Source organism: Lissotriton vulgaris, chromosome 7 (genome assembly GCF_964263255.1).
Source record: "Lissotriton vulgaris chromosome 7, aLisVul1.2, whole genome shotgun sequence".
Classification (NCBI taxonomy): domain Eukaryota; kingdom Metazoa; phylum Chordata; class Amphibia; order Caudata; family Salamandridae; genus Lissotriton; species Lissotriton vulgaris.
In genome coordinates, this window is record NC_141695.1 from 1,765,668,500 (window position 1) to 1,765,685,165 (window position 16,666).

The 16,666-nt window shown below is 45.5% G+C and overlaps 1 protein-coding gene across 2 annotated transcripts in view; it reads right to left on the bottom strand.

Moving 5' to 3' along the window:
• Positions 1-16,666, bottom strand: part of LOC147706621 (cell adhesion molecule CEACAM8-like) — a 129,068-nt gene that overhangs the window by 11,924 nt on the left and 100,478 nt on the right. For both annotated transcript variants that reach the window (XM_086933112.1, XM_086933111.1), the window contains 2 exons: positions 14,941-14,973; positions 13,329-13,372 (listed from right to left, as the gene is read on the bottom strand). In XM_086933112.1, the coding sequence (XP_086789238.1) occupies positions 13,329-13,372; positions 14,941-14,973 (77 nt within the window). The remainder of the gene's footprint in view (positions 1-13,328; positions 13,373-14,940; positions 14,974-16,666) is intronic.

The following is a 16,666-nucleotide window of genomic DNA, read 5'->3' on the forward strand; positions in this document are numbered from 1 at the left end:
TTCCAGAAACCATTGGCCATCTTTTGTTTGAGTGCCCAATGTATGCGGTGCCCCGTCGAAAGTGGCTACGACCAATGTGTAGGTTATTAGGAACAAGGAGAGGATTGGTTGCAGTTAGAATCATTTGCATCAGCCCTAATATGTTTGTGTATATAGCGGTGGCGAAATTTCTAGGCTGGGCATGGACGATTAGAGCCCGTTTGCTGAAAGCATAATACATTAGTTAACCTTGTAGGCCAAGTATCGTTGTTAACTATTGTGTAATAATATTACCCACATTTGTATTGGCAATGGAATGATTTTATCTATATATTTTATGAATTCTTATAATCTGGATTTTAATCTGGTTTTATGTATTGAATTTTATACATGTACTTTTATATGTATGGTATATGCTTTTATGACAAACGTCGAATAAAGCTTGCTTGAACTGAACTGACTTTGAATGGTTTGGAAAAACTTTAATCCAAATGACTTTCCAACATAGGTTTTCACTAATGTTTTCAAGCAATTAGAAATGCTCAGTTGTTTCTTATATCTGTGGAGTTGGGTATGGTAGGGAAACTGCATATACTCTATAGTCTTTATACTTAACACATGCATAGGATAGTATCCTAAATATTGATTGAAGAATATTTTCCCAACATTAGTAATTGGTGTATTAGAGGGGGGTGGAGGCCTGGCAAAGAACCCTGAGGGACCCCATGCCCTCACACTGCCACCCAGACCCCACTGTCCCATGTTCATGTGCCTAACCACTGAAACCAAAGCCTGCTGAGTCAATAGTCATTAGTATGACTTTTTCAAAGAGACCAACACGCAGGGAGGCAGAGGGCATACCAGAAGCAGTTTCCTGTGTTATTAATATAAACAATGGGAGTTGCGGGAGCAACTGTCAGTTTTCCTGGCATCATATAACTTGAATCACTGCAGCCAGTGGCAGCTCACCGAGGGAGTGCTGTGGAGCGATGGGCGGGGGAGGTGCTGGGCGGGGTGTAGTGGACTCAGACTTATGAAGGACAGAACTCAGAGTAGCCTTACTCTGAGTCTTGTCTGTCGTAGGTCCAAGTCCACTACCCCCAACTTGCCCCTCCCCCCGCCCCGCCTCACCACCCTGCAGAATTCCCTACGGTGAGCTGCCACTGAGTGCAGCCCTTGAGAAGAGTCTTTGGGGAGTTTCAAGGAATGTACTGATGGACGCGCGATCCATTCAACAAGACGTGAAGAGTAAACTCACTGACTAACTATTGATGTACAGCACCGGACAACTTGAGGGGTCTCCTGGTGTTGTCATCTTCACTACCTTCATCGCTTTTTAGGTTTCGACCTGGCGAGGGGCATAGCTCCTCCCAGTTCGAAAACTTTTGTTTTCAGTAGGGACGTCGGCCCCGCCTCTGCCTCTCATTGGCTAGCTCCATAAATGGAGGCTAGCCATTGGGAGACAGAGGCTGTCAATCGTGCTTTCTCTTGAAAACGCGATTCGGGGGCGTTTCTGGTGCTTTTTTTAAGCCCCGCCCCTTTGTCCCGGGCCGCGGTGCGATTGGCTGCCGGCCCGGGACACCCCCGTGACGTCATTCCCGGGCCGCGCTGTGATTGGATGCCGGCCCGGGACCTGACTTGTTAATTCTGTTAATTTACCACCTAAAAAAAGTAATTCCACTACTGAACAGACGAAGATTTAAATGAAATATGCCGTAACGTGAGATTTAACTAGAGTTCACCTTTCTGCACAATTTATTGAAACGCCACATACATTAATTAGCTTCAGTTACACAAATGAAACCCACACAAAAGGGCTGACAGCCACGTTATGACCCTGCCATTAAAGTGTTTATGAGTTTATGATTGGTGCATAACTCAAAGTGCACAATAAGAACAAAGAACAACACACAAGTGACGCAGTCAGGGAGCAGGGGCTGAGGCAATTCCCACCCTACCAAACTACCAGTCTAACTTCCGGGAAACGGTCTGTGGGCGGTAACTTAATATAACCACAGACGTGGACAAAGACGTCTCCACACGCTGAGGAAGGCAGCTGTCCGTGTCACCGTCCCCGCCGCTCCACAGGTTGTATGCCCGTTACCTTTAACACTCCGTGCATAAATAAGCATAACTTGTATGTCACCGCCTCGTCAGGATAGTAAGCGCTGTGAATGTAATTTTAAATGTTTGTAAAGTGCACGTTCATCCCGCAGGTCGTGTGGCTGAATAACAGGTGGTTAGTGTTATCAACTCAGTGGTACTCATTTTATCGATGTCGGAAGGATGAAATGCTGAGTAAACCCTCTAACTTTGAAACTGCGAGCATGGGGTCGGCCACAGACCACTAGTAGCTCACTGAGCCAACGGCTGCATAGTTAAACACGAACTCGTGTTTGGTACTTTTTAGCAAAACACGCGCACTTTCAACGGTTAGAGTAGGGAGGGCTATCGACTGAAACACGGAAAAAGAAGAGAGAAAAACGGACCGTGACAGAGAAACATGATAAAAGAAAGACAAAAACTAGGATGAGGGAAAGAGGCAGCGAGGGGGGGGGGGATTCAATATGGATAGAAGCAAAGGTGGGTGAAAGGGAGCTGCACCGTTTCTATAATCACTATTTTTTTTTTTTTTTACAAGGGCGTAGCTTCAGGTTTTTTGGGTGGGTGTCCCCCCCCCTCCCCTCCCCTCCCCAATAAATATATTTTATGGCAAATAGTTGGGTGCAGCTGCTTTCAGCCGGGTATGGTGAAGGGTCTGTCGTATTTCGCCAAGAATTTACATAACCACGCACGCTCTCTCCCTCGCTGCTTTGAAAGTCTTCAAAAATATTGGTTATTTTACAAAATATTTTTTTTTCTTATTTACTACCCCTGCCAATCCACATTTGTCTGCTTTACCACTGACCCATTAGTCCCTCTCATGTGCCCTGCCTAATTAAGCTCGCGTGATTGTTGCAAATTATAACCCCCCCCCCCAATCTTATTGAACAAACTACGCCCTGATTTTTTGTGTGCTTGGTTTTCATGTCATTGGAAGACTCGACGCTTCTGCTTATCATTGTATGCCGGTCAAATAAAGCCGAATTCTGTTACACGACCTCTCTCGCACAGTTCGCACTGCTTTGTCGCAGCTACCGCTTATCGGATTTTGTATGGTAAAATGCCCCTCTGCACTTCAATTTTTAAATGTTGAACTACTAGTAAAGTTACAAAAGTTCAAGTTGTCAATTTTAATAGGCATAATGAATTAAACGGGAATATTGACCTGTCGTCAAAACCACTATTATCATAATAAACTGAATAAAACCTGCCCCCGACGCGATAAATAAAGCTGTTGGATTGCGCGCGCGGTTTGATGCCAGGTGCAGCAGGCACGTGGAGATTAGGGCGGGGGAAAGGTCGTTACCTTAATGACGCGCCTGTGTCAATGAGGGGCAGCTGGGGAGGTGCGCCGATTGCGGGGTTGCCATGGTTTCGTGGAGTTTGTGACCTTGGGAGTGCCTGCATTGACTTTTACATTTACCGGGGAGACCCTCTGGCTAGCCACCTTTAGGGAGGGGAAGGGGGGGGGGTTAATGGAATATGAAGGTCAATTATGGTTAATGGAAGAAAATGCCCTTCGTTTTGGACTAATTGATATTAAAGTGTAGAGGTGTGCCATGCATTAGCTCCAGGAGTATCTTCAAATGGCAGTGCTCTCACTCAGGTGTGGGGAAAAAAAACATTGGACGTTACTGTCAGACAAACAGATAAAAACATTTGAACACATTGGGTTCACGGAGCTAAATAAGCCAGAGAACATAAACCTCGGTTGGCTCTTTGGCTGCTAGGAAATTAGATCTCACCTGGCCATCAAATGTTTACAGTAGAGTACAATACGTTCAATGTTTGGCTTTCTGTTGAGACTGCCAGCTCCCGTGTCTTTCAAGGACCGGTTTTGGACGGTGGGGAGAAGGTGCGTTTTTTAATGTATGGGTTGTAATTGTATTAGGTATGTGTTAATATTTGAGTTTGTGCCCTATTAATGGCTATGGTCGTCGTTGCTGTGTTTGTGTATTTCTCCATCTACCAGTCAACTCGCTTGTTGCCCTTAAGATAATTTAGTGAGTGCGCACGATGCTGGAGACTTGCCCATTCAATATGTGGTTTTCTGCTGACACTGCCAGCAGGAGGTAGACTTACTGTGCTTTTCCACTGGAAAGTTTGGGCTGTTGGGAGGAGAATACATTGTCTTTTTCTCGATCTAAAACTTCATTATTGCAGGTCTTGTACTGTACATATCTAAGTGATTAGTTAGATTTGTATAGCTCTCATTGTTAACCAGGGTGCCTCGAGGCGCTTTGGAGAATTTAAAGTGGGGATTTGGTGTTCCTGAAGCCCTAGGGGTGGAAACATGGCCGCAGTGCTCGACAGGTATACCACCCTCCTTCTCTGAAGAGGAAGTTCAAGATTTTATGCCCATCCAATGTTTGTCTTCTTGCTCTTACTGCCAGCAGGAGTGGAGATGATGGTGCATTTCCAGGGAAAGTCTCGGAAAGAACATAAACACTGAAACTGGGAAAACAGGACTTGGAGACTTCGCAGACATGACAGAGGAGTGGTGGCAGGCATGCAAATGTAAGGAAAGGGGGCAAAGGATGTTGTAGTGTTGGAAAACAAATGTGTAACGTGGCTACTGAGGATGTGCTAATGTACACTTTCAAGTTAAACCTTTTGTTTTTCAATCCATGGCTCCTGAATGTAAAGTCCCAGTGGGTTGGATTGCAGAGTATTTAACCGTGCTTTGGTTGGGCCACCTGTAGTTCGGTATACCGGAACATCCAGGACAGGGTTCTGCAAAGTCGGTCCTGGAAAGATTCCAGATTTTTAGCATATCTCCATTTAGATGAATGTAGTTCTTAACATCTGGCACAACGTGGCCCTCCAGGACCAACTTTGGAGAACCCTGCTCTAGGGGCATACATCTCTCGATACCACTATCGAAAGAGCCTCTCTTGAAAGAGCCTCCTTATTACTCCAGCACCTGACAATGTCCATCTTGGCAACCGGTGGGCCCCGTCATACAAATGTTTTCCCACAGCTAGAAGTCTACGGGTCCTCAATCAGGCCAAAAGAGCACGCTTATGTCTGAGGACCAATCCTTCAATGCCATAGAACAGGTATTGCCCACCACTTTCTAGATTGGTCCCCCAAAAATCGCTTCCCTACACTCACATCTCAGCTGGCAAGTCGCTTGAGAAATAGTAAAAAAAAAGAAGTCTGCATCTATTTTATTTATTTATTTTTTTATTTATTTCTTCCAAGACCTTTATTACACAATCACGAATAGACACAGCATAGAGCCTACAACCCCGAGGGCCGGCTGCGGTATGCACAGTTACAAAGCAATAATTTCAGAGTAAACACAGCCATTCAGCCGACACCCCGGAGGTCCGGCGGCGTGGTAGCAAGGTATGCATAGAATAGCCAAAGTCTTATTCCGGATAATCCATAGGTCTATGGTATTTTCTATTTTTTAACAAAACGTGGTTATTCGAAGCAGAGGAAACATTAATCTTAACAATAGCAGACAGCCCTCTTGCCATAGAGCACGCGCGGTTCAAAAGCAAGCACAATCACACTTACTGAGGAATGATACGCCTGGTCATAGCCACATCTGCCGTTGGGGAAGTACATAATTCGCCCCTATAGGCGTTCCATCGACCCCATTTCTTATCCCAGACTCCGGGACATCCCCTGGTTTTATAAACCGATTTTTCGGACAGCATGCACATGTCCATTGCGGCCACCCACCTAATCAGGAGCGGCTTGTGCGGTGAACCCCATTGCATGGCTATTTCACGCTTCAATAGAAGGAAGCTTAGGTCCGCCCAGCGTTGCTCTATTGTAGTTAAGTCCGTAGGGTCCCATATATTGAGGAGCGCACCTTTGGGAGTCAGAGGGACCGGCTTCCCCAGGGCGTCAGTCGCATCTATTTTATTTTTAAATATCCAGTGACCCAATATTAGTTGTTTTCCACAAACTGAGAAAAAACATTAAACACTTCCAGGCAGCGCTCGTCGGATTAGTTCAATGGATTTCTTATGTCACCCTCTCGGTTGATGCGGCCCCTCCTTGTAAACAGCAGCAGTGTGTGGGGGGGCTCTCAGTGTGTGGTGGGCTGTGTGTGGGGGGCTGTGTGTGTGTGGGGGGGCTGTGTGTGTGTGGGGGGGGCTCTGTGTGTGGGGGGGGGGCTCTGTGTGTGGGGGGGGGCTCTGTGTGTGGGGGGGGCTCTGTGTGGGGGGCTCTCTGTGTGTGTGTGTGTGTGGCATTTGCGAGAGATTAAGCTATTGGCATTGTAAATGACAATGCCATTTATTTATCTGTTTTCAAAACCAACACATAAATAAAAATGTTGTAATTTACAATGCCAATAGCTCTAACTTTTGCAAAGGCGAAACCGTTGCATTGTAAATGCTTGTTTAAATCTGTATTTCCTTCTTTTCTTCTCATTTTTAATTTCCTTGCTCTGTATTGTCATTTTACTTGGTATAATGCTACCCACATGGAACTGGAGCAGAAACACTGTTTGATGCATGACCTCGGAGTTAGGTGGCCTGGGTTCAAATCCCAGCTACCAGTTCACCAATTTTTGTGATCCTGGGAAATGAATGGACCTCGATGTACATTGATTTCATTCTCTCTGAAAACTGGTGATGCCGAAAGGTGATTCAGGTTGAGGCACTTAGGGCAAAAATACCAGTCACATCTTTATAAGCTAAAATGAACAAGGCTCCCTTCAGGAGAAAGGGTAGAGGTCGACCCTCCTTTAAAAAATATTTGGAGAAAACAGAACCTGATCATAAATTTGACAACAAAGGGCTTGATTTGGATATCGAGTCCACCGAAATAAAAATTCTGCTTTATACTATGGGATTTATATTTCGATGGACCGGATCCGCCACCGTTGTGACAGAGTAACCCGTCGCCAGTATCTAAATCAGACCAATAATTTTTCAACTAAATTAGCTGGAATTGCAAAGCTTTTTGAGATTATTCTGAGAGGGAAGTCATTGAACATTTATTTACTTGAGTATCTGCCATTATACCCTAAAGCATTACTTTTCAGCATCAGCAAATCATTTTTTGTGCACATGAAACACTTAGATTTATCATTGTTTCACGCAACACAGCAATACAACTTGCTGCGCTGCATGAGAACTGAGAAGGCAGGAATGCCCCATAGATATCAAATTATGGCACATTCCTGTCCTCCGCTTGGACTGGCGCACTCAGTGCATCCTAGCTAACGCTAGCACCGTGGTGCAAGGATGCCTCTGTTGCAGGCAGGATTGCTTTTTTGTATAGAAACCACAAAGGCTTTTTTTTACCACTTTCTAAATGTATCACAGAATGCAGCATGCTTAGAAAGAGGACACAAGGAGGAAAAATTAAGATATTTCTCCTCGTTGCACCTCCCCTGTGAAGGGGTAGTGTTTTGATGCATTCCTAAGTTTACCAGTTTTCTTAAATCTGGGAATGCGGCAAAATCCATAGGTGGGTGCGTGAGAACCAGCCATGTAACGCGGTTATATTCCCGAGTTAGGCTCATGTGGTGAAGCAGCTTATTTCTCTCATTGTCCTCACAAGTAACATTTTCCTCAGTAACCTGTTGCACATATTTGCATGTGTGACAATGTTGGATTACTTTCCCTGAAACAAACCTTATTTACACATCTAGCTTCGCACAATCTTATCACAATGACTTGAACATCATATACATGGTCTCTTTTTGCACTATGTACAAAGGTCTCTCTAGCTTCATACATGGGATGACAGGGCTATCTATAGATCCATCACAAGACGGCTTTCTATTATAAAAGAAGATCCTCCCGCTAGATTAGCAGAGGAGACACTTCCGCTGACACCGAGGGTCCGTGCATGCTGAGATAGCACTACGCAGTGGTCTGACATCTCATGAGGGGTGTCCAATTTGTGACCAAGATGGGCTCCTTAATTCTAACCCATCAGGTAATGGGGTTGGATCATCCCTTGGGGGGGATTATTGGCTCTACACAGACTCTAGGTAGAGTTTACATCGTAGAAGTATGCTCAATTACTGCCTGGTTTATAGGCCTGCATTTATACATTGCTTTCGCACCATGGTGGAACTATATCTACTATTCACGCTTTTGGTGCTTGTAATCACATGTATCTGCTTCAGTCTATTAATCATTACAGCAGCAAGTATTCTATAGAAGAATAACGCTGGTTCAATAAATATATGAAAACGTCCCACTGTGTATTCTCTATTTACTTCTCTGAGAACAGGCGAGCATGAGTGACTGAGCGAAGGGCTCCGTACTGTTACCACGATCCCTGAGGGGTCAGAGTTGCAGTGTTCAGTGGTTGCTGGAAACTGTTCGCTCCCTGGTAGGTTAGGGGGGCTTACAGTGAAACTGGGAGCTAGATGGTCTGTACGCCAACATATCCTGCGGGCATGTCCGAAATCAGGCCCTTGGTTTATATTCTCCAAATAATGCGCAGGTCCTACGGATTAGTAGGAACTACACAACATGGCACCGCCAACATTGGTTAGGCACTTATTTAATGGCCAAATCTGAGTAGTTCAGTTGTGCTTTCTCAGAGACCCCTGCTCACATTAAACCGGAGGCGTCCATAATAGAAAGAGGGAATCTGCCTCAGCTGAGTAGGTAGGTCCTATGTATGGGCTGTAGGTTTTATAAATCTTGAAGGATTAAAAATATTCCCATATTGTATAAACAAAATTTCAATAAATTAATTTAAATAGAAAACTTATTTATTTTTTATTTTTTACAATGGCCGATCAGGGAGAGGACGTTGAATTACAATCAGCTATTCTAAATATTTCAAAACAATGCAGCCAGGCAGTTGCTATGAAACTATTACAACATGGCGTCCCAGCAACGGGTGTATATGTTACCTTTGTGGTTGTGGCACACAAAGCATTCAGGACAGAGGTATTTTATTCTTGGGTTTCATTCTCAGCTGTAGACGCATCCACAAAATAGTTTCACACTTAAATTGAAGAAGAGACACCAGATGAATACGTTCAATATGTGGACATAGCAGTGAAAACGTCCCACTGTGAAATCTCTATATACTTCTCTGAGAACAAGTGCGCATGAGTGTCTGAGCGAAAGGTTCTGATCTGTTACCGCGATCCCTGAAGGGTCAGGGTTGTCATGTTCAGTCGTTGCTAGCAACCATTTGTTCCCTGGTTGGTTAGGGGGGTTGCAGTGGCACTGTGATCCAGCTGGTCGATATGCCAACATATCCTGTTGGGTTCTTCGAAATCAGGCTTGACACCAAGCCCCTAGTTTATGTTGTCCAAACAATGCACAGATCCTATGGCTCAGTAGGAAGTGCCCGGCAATGGCAGATCCTATGGATTAATGGGAAGTACACAACAACGTCTTACCCCGATAGAATAGTCCAAGGCAGTGACTTGCGATGTCTTGAGTTTCTCTAGGTTACCACGCCATGCAGGAGTACGCAAGATGGCCTGGAGTGACATGTTACATCTCATTCTGGGATTTAAGGCACTCTGCATCCCCTTGAGTAATGCAAGGGTGATGCAAAACCTGGATAATCTGGGCCTGGGTGCCTAAATGACAAATAATCATGGCGCTCATTAGCCTGTGTCTGATGTTAAAATAAGTGCCACACGAGACGCTGCTCCTGATGCAGTGCGTTCATTACTGTTCTTTTGCGAGTTGTGACCTCATCAAAATGCATTTAGGAAATAAGATACCATCAGACAAAATTATCGGTGAAGGTCAACCCTGAGTGTGGAACTATTTCTCACATTCTCCAGGGTGCCGCTCAGATATCTCGAGTTGCTGATAATAACATCACACCCTGTGTGCAAAGCGCCTGTCTGGGGTTTGACCTAATAAAGGAAGAGATTTCCAATCTGCCAGGGGTGTTCCTAAAACAAGCCTGCAGCATGCATTGTTCATGGATTGTTATCAGTCCACCTGTGCAACTTTTTTACAGGTTAAACCACAGATTTATACCTCAGAGTTGTTTATAATGTTGCGATACTCGCATAACAGAAAAAAAACTGATTTCCATGTAAACTTCTACACTGTCACAGTGTGCACAACACACACTCAGCAAAGGTCAAATCAATTGGCTCCCCAAAAAATTAATTAATCACAAACAGAGTTTTATTCTCTTGGTTTCTGATATCTTTCATTCTTTAACTGTGCCCCTCAGTGTTTACCTCCTGCCATCCTTTGAATACATGAAAGTATGCAAAACATCACATTTGAAAGTTAGCTGACACTAAAGAATGTGGTGCATGTAAATATAAAGAGACTACCTTGGTGGGAATATGAGCTCTTTATTGTTTTACCTTAAAAAATGTTATAGGAAGAAGGATGGATACACTTTACAACTCTACTCTCTACTTTTATTTTTATTTTAACTCTGAAATAAAAAAAATAAAAAAAGTCGAGGATAAGTTATAGTTACGAACTCTATGCCACTTCAACCCACTCTACTCTATCACACTACACAAGAATACTTTACAACTCTCCACTCGACAACACTCCACAACATATTTTTTATATCAACAGTAATTAAATTAAAAAAAACAAAGGTTAAAGATTAGTTATAGTTATCAATCAATCAATCAGTATTTGTAAAGCACAGCACTGTCACCCCTGGGAGGTATCTGGGCACTGGGGTGGGAGGTATCCATCGAAAAGCCAGGTCTTGGGTTTCTTTCTGAAGTCTGCCAGGGGGCATTTTGTTTGGTTTGGAGGGGCAGGTCGTCCCAGGTCTTGGCAGTAATGTAGGAGAAGGTGCGGCCCCCGCTGCAGCTGTGAAGAATGCAGTGGGTGGGCAAAAGGGCTATTGAGAGGGAGCGCAAGTGTCTTGCAGGTAGATGGAAGTTGAGTCGGTGGTTGATGTAGGACGGTCCTCGACCGTGTAGGCCTTTGTAGGTGTGCGTGAGGATCTTCAACTGGCATCTCTTCTGGAAGGGGAGCCAGTGGAGATTTCCAAGATGGAAGTGAGTTGGGTGCATTTGGAAAGGTCCAGGATGAGTCTGACTGCAGCATTCTGTATGGTCTGTAGTCTCCTGAGGAGACAGGTGGAGATTCCGGCATAAAGTGTGTTGCTGTAATCAGGCGGCTAGTGGCGAGGCCCTGAGTGATGTTCTTTCTGATGTTGACTGGAATCCATCTGAATAGTCTGCAGAGTGTGCAGAGGGTGTGAAAGCAGAAGGAGGCCACTGCATTGACTTTCATGTTTCCTGGTCAGTTCAGTGTCGAGGATGCTGCCTAGATTTTGTGCATAATCTGTTGGCCTGGGTGTAGGAAGGGTTCTGCTGGCCATCAGCTGTGGTTAGTTATAGAAGTGTTTTTCCCGTAGATCAGCACATCTGTCTTATCAGAACTGAGTTGAAGGCAATTGTCTCTCATACAGTGGGCTACATTGGTCATGGCGTTGCAGAAGTTTGTTCTGGTGGTGGAGGGGCCTTTGGTGAGCAGGTGGATAAGTTGAGTGGCGTCTGCATAGGAAATTATGTTGAGGTTGCGTGATCTGGCAATGTCTGCGAGGTGGGTCATGTAGCTGTTGAACAAGGTGGTGCTGAGGGATCATCCTTGGGGTATGCGCTTACAATTTTCTTGGGTTCATACGTGAAGGGAGGCAGCCAGACGCTCTGGTTGTATCCTGTAAGGAACCAGGCAATCTGCTTGAGGATATTTTGCTGGGTGAGCCCAAAGTTGTTCAGGATCTCCAGTAGGGTAGTAGAGTTATTGGGCTCATCGATGTAGAAATTGAGGTCGCTGAGTAGGACGCAGTGGTAGGACTCGATGGCTAGGGGGGGCGATAAGGTTGAAGATGGCATTGCAGAAAGCTGGTCAAGGTTCCGGGTGTCTGTATACGAGGGTGCCTCTTATTGTTGTCTTGGCATTGGTCTCTAGATAGAAGTTGAGGTAATCTATGAGAGGTGTGTGGTCTCACTTTAGTGGTGATGGATCGGTTGGTTTCCTTGAAGATAATGGCAATACCTACACTGTGTTTGTTAGTGCAGTCGCAGCGTATCATCTGGTAGCTGTCCGGGTTTAAGGAGATTGCCATGGCCTGTTTGCAGAGGGATCAGACTAGATACATTGGAAAAGTTCTGGGTTGTATGTGGCCTTTAGAGGAGGTGTGGTGCGGGATCTTGTGTAGATTGGTGATCTTGTATTGCATGAGAAACAGCAATGGCGGCAGGCGAAGGGTCCTTTGGTTGCTTGTGGGGAGGCGGTGCAGCAGTTGTTGTTTCGGTGTGTGAGGTCTAGGTTCAAGACCCCCTCAGCAGTGTAGTGGAGGGTGACGGGAGGGCCAAGGCCCCTGGTGCTGGGCGCAATGCAGGCGAGGACAGGTACCGACAGACATGCCTTTTGCTTTTGCCAGACCACAGTCTACTAGTGAAAGCCACAATTGCCCACATTTTATTATTCTCATACGCATACTGCCCTCCAAGGTGCTCATCAGGAAGTTCTGTCCCCAATGTGAGGTTGGTGCTGAGCCTTACTCTGTGCTGATCCACTGAGGTTGTACAATTAACTTATAGCCTTTGTACGTCCTTTCTCTGCCCCTCAGTGGATACATTAGGAAGCAGGTGCAGTGTCCTTATTGTTGGAGACTGCTTCTGGTCTGCCTCATGCTTCCCCCCCCCTCAGTTACGGCCACTGATGTAAAGACAAACATTACAGTCAGAGGTTGCCCCTAAATGAAGTCCTTAGGACATAGGTACAGGACATTGTCAGAGGATGGTATAGCCATTGCTGCTCAGTCTGTGAACCTATCCCCAAATCCAGTCTCCCTAAGCCCACACATGATAGGACAGAGAATGTTGCATGCCAGGTCTCAGCAATTAAAGGGCCTTTTCTGGTGCAGTTCAGCTCTCTCCTGTTCACATAACACAGCTCAGCAACTTGCCTTGCTGCACTGCCTCAACTGTCAGTAAATCTAGGCCAGAATGTTTTCCTGGAAGAGTAGGCTTCCAGTATACATCTTATGCAAAAGAGCATGCACACATCTGTGCACCATAGTGCAAAGGTTGTGCGGTTCACTAGGCAGACTTTAAGAGCTTCTGTGCAGAGGAGGACAGCAGTAGCAGGCCATTTTAAATTCATACTTTAGCTGCTCTGTTGTGCTGTGCTAAAAATAATATATCTACCCCCCCTCCCCCAGAGTGGTCTATCGCCTCAGTCATTCTTTTCATTCGTGTGATGCTGGGCTTTTTGATGGCTTTTCTATGCGGCTGAAGATAGTGCCGATATTGCAGTGAGGAGAAGAATGTGACGTTTCCCATTGCTTACCTTTGCAGGTGGTCGTATGTTCCCTGATCTCCATGCTTTAATGCCTGCAAACAAAAGAGACAGTATTAAGACATCTTCAGAAGATACATACCTGGGTTGTATTGAGATGAGCAGTCTTACTCTGACTTTTGTTCTGTGGCATTTATTTTGTTTGTTTCCTCCATTCTATTTGCTATATTGTCTCTCTTTTATTATGTTATTGTTATGTTATTGTATTCTTGAAGTAAATGAGAGGAGGCTTGTATTTCACATGTCCCTGAATAGGAGTGATTTCAGTGAGTGGATGAACAGTGGAATGGAATCTCCTACGGTCCTTGATCATAGGCTTCCACCAGCATCAGGACAAAGTGAGGACAGACCCTCTGTGTGGATACGGCCTCTACCTGGTTTATAAAGCCGTTCATTGAGCTCATCTCAAACTGATGACTAGTTAACCCTTCTTGTCTGAGTAGGGGTCCACTTTCTACTAACCTACAAAAGAGATCCAACTGTTAGGTGGGCTACTTCTCAATGATGGAGTCATCTTGTGGAACATCTCGCCTTGGACATGCATGAGGAACGGTCCACGCTCTAGTTCCTTACAGCAGAGATCCAAATGTAAGCAGCTTTTAATGAAGACACTCAGACAGCCATCTTGTGGAACATCTCACCTCTGAACATGCAAATGGTGGAGTTCACGCTGCATTTCCCAACAATAGAGACCCAACTCTAAGGCCCCGTGCTTCTCAGGGAAGGTTGTCTTATAGAACACAACACCTCTAAGCGTACAACTGGTGCAGTCCACACTCTACTCCCCCACAGCAGAGACCCAACTCTGAGGTAGGATGCTTCTCAGGGAATGTTGTCATCTTGTGAAACATCTCACCTTTGAGCGCACACTTGTTGCCAATTCTTTGCTAGTTTCCAAAGTTCTTACTTCAGACCTGGTAATATTTAGCTCTTCCTATAAACAGTCCCTCTTTTTATTCCTACAGGCCGGTAATATTTAGCTCTTCCTATAAACAGTCCCTCTTTTTACTCCTACAGGTCGGTAATATTTAGCTCCTCCTATTAACAGTCCCTCTTTTATTCCTACAGGCCGGTAATATTTAGCTCTTCCTATAAACAGTCCCTCTTTTTATTCCTACAGGTCGGTTATATTTAGCTCTTCCTATAAACAGACCCTCTTTTTATTCCTACAGGTCGGTAATATTTAGCTCCTCCTATTAACAGTCCCTCTTTTTATTCCTACAGGTCGGTAATATTTAGCTCTTCCTGTTAACAGTCCCTCTTTTTAGTCCTACAGTGCTGAAAGGCCTTTAAATAGTTAAATACAAAATATTGTTACCATAAACACAACCTTGTCATGAAATTATATTTTCTAAAACTATTCTACAATCTATAAGGTAGAGTATTGTCCAGTGTCAGTTCATAAGATTATGTTGTGTAAGCTTAGATATCCATGACAGGTTAATCCAGATCCCAGGCCTTATTAACCACCCCCCGGATTGCATTACACTTACAGAGGTGACCTGGTTTGAACTAGGATCCTCAGGTGACATCAAGAAATAGCATTAATCCAAGCAATCAGAAACACCATTCTCTGCTGAGAGACGCTTTGCATTTGTCTTACCATGTAAGTGTGGTCTGCATCAGGGGACTGCGCCTGTGGGAAAAAAGATGAGAAGTGGTCACCAGGTGCCTAGATGAAGAGAGAGCAGCCATACCCCACCCCTGGTCACCAGGTGCCTAGATGAAGAGAGAGCAGCCATACCCCACCTCTGGTCACCAGGTGACTAGATGAGGAGGGAGAGCAGCCATACCCCACCCCTGGTCACCAGATGACTAGATGAAGAGGGAGAGCAGCCATACCCCACCCCTAGTTACCAGGTGCCTAGATGAAGAGAGAGCAGCCATACCCCACCCCTGGTCATCAGGTGACTAGATGAAGAGAGAGCAGCCATACCCCACCTCTGGTCACCAGGTGACTAGATGAAAGAGAGCAGCCATACCCCACCCCTGGTCACCAGATGACTAGATGAAGAGGGAGAGCAGCCATACCCCACCCCCAGTCACCACATGACTAGATGAATCGAAAGCAGCCATACCCCACCTCTGGTCACCAGGTGACTAGATGAAGAGAGAGCAGCCATACCCCAACTCCGGTTACCAGGTGAGTAGATGAAGAGAGAGCAGCCATACCCCACCTCTGGTCACCAGGTGACTAGATGAAGGGAGAGCAGCCATACCCCACCTCTGGTCACCAGGTGACTAGATGAAGAGAGAGCAGCCATACCCCACCTCTGGTCACCAGGTGACTGGATGAAGAGAGAGCAGCCATACCCCACCTCTGATCACCAGGTGACTAGATGAAGAGAGAGAAGCCATACCCCACCTCCGGTCACCAGGTGACTAGATGAAGAGAGAACAGTCATATCCCACCTCTGGTCACCAGGTGACTAGATGAAGGGAGAGCAGCCATACCCCACCTCTGGTCACCAGGTGACTAGATGAAGAGAGAGCAGCCATACCCCACCTCTGGTCACCAGGTGACTGGATGAAGAGAGAGCAGCCATACCCCACCTCTGATCACCAGGTGACTAGATGAAGAGAGAGAAGCCATACCCCACCTCCGGTCACCAGGTGACTAGATGAAGAGAGAACAGTCATATCCCACCCCTGGACACCAGGTGACTAGATGAAGAGAGAGCAGCCATATCCCACCTCTGGTCACCGTGACTAGATGAAGAGAGAGCAGCCATACCCCACCTCTGGTCACCGTGACTAGATGAAGAGAGAGCAGCCATACCCCACCCCTGGTCACCAGGTGACTAGATGAAGAGAGAGCAGCCATACCACACCTCTGGTCACCAGGTGACTAGATGAAGAGAGAGCAGCCATACCACACCTCTGGTCACCAGGTGACTAGATGAAGCGAGAGCAGCCATACCCCACCCCTGGTCCCCAAGTGACTAGATGAAGCGAGAGCAGTCATACCCCACCTCTGGTCACCTGGCTGGCACGAGAGGTGAGCACAGAGTAAAAGACCCACAAACATCTCATTTGTGTTCCATCACTGGGTCCAGACTCACCCTGCATGTGTGAGAGGATTCCTGCACAACGAGGGATACTGTTGACTTAGAAATAACCAAGTTGCATTTTTAGTAGCAGGTGAAATTAATGTGCTTACCAGATTAAAGACACATTTTCTGAAGCCCAGAATTCCCAATTCATAAAGGAAACAGGGTTCTAGTAAATCTAAATGCTAAACTTGAATTAACATTAGAAAGTGAGGGAATATACTGGAAACGTGTAGAAGATGTTTTGCGTCCTATTCTTTGAGGATAGTATCACACTAC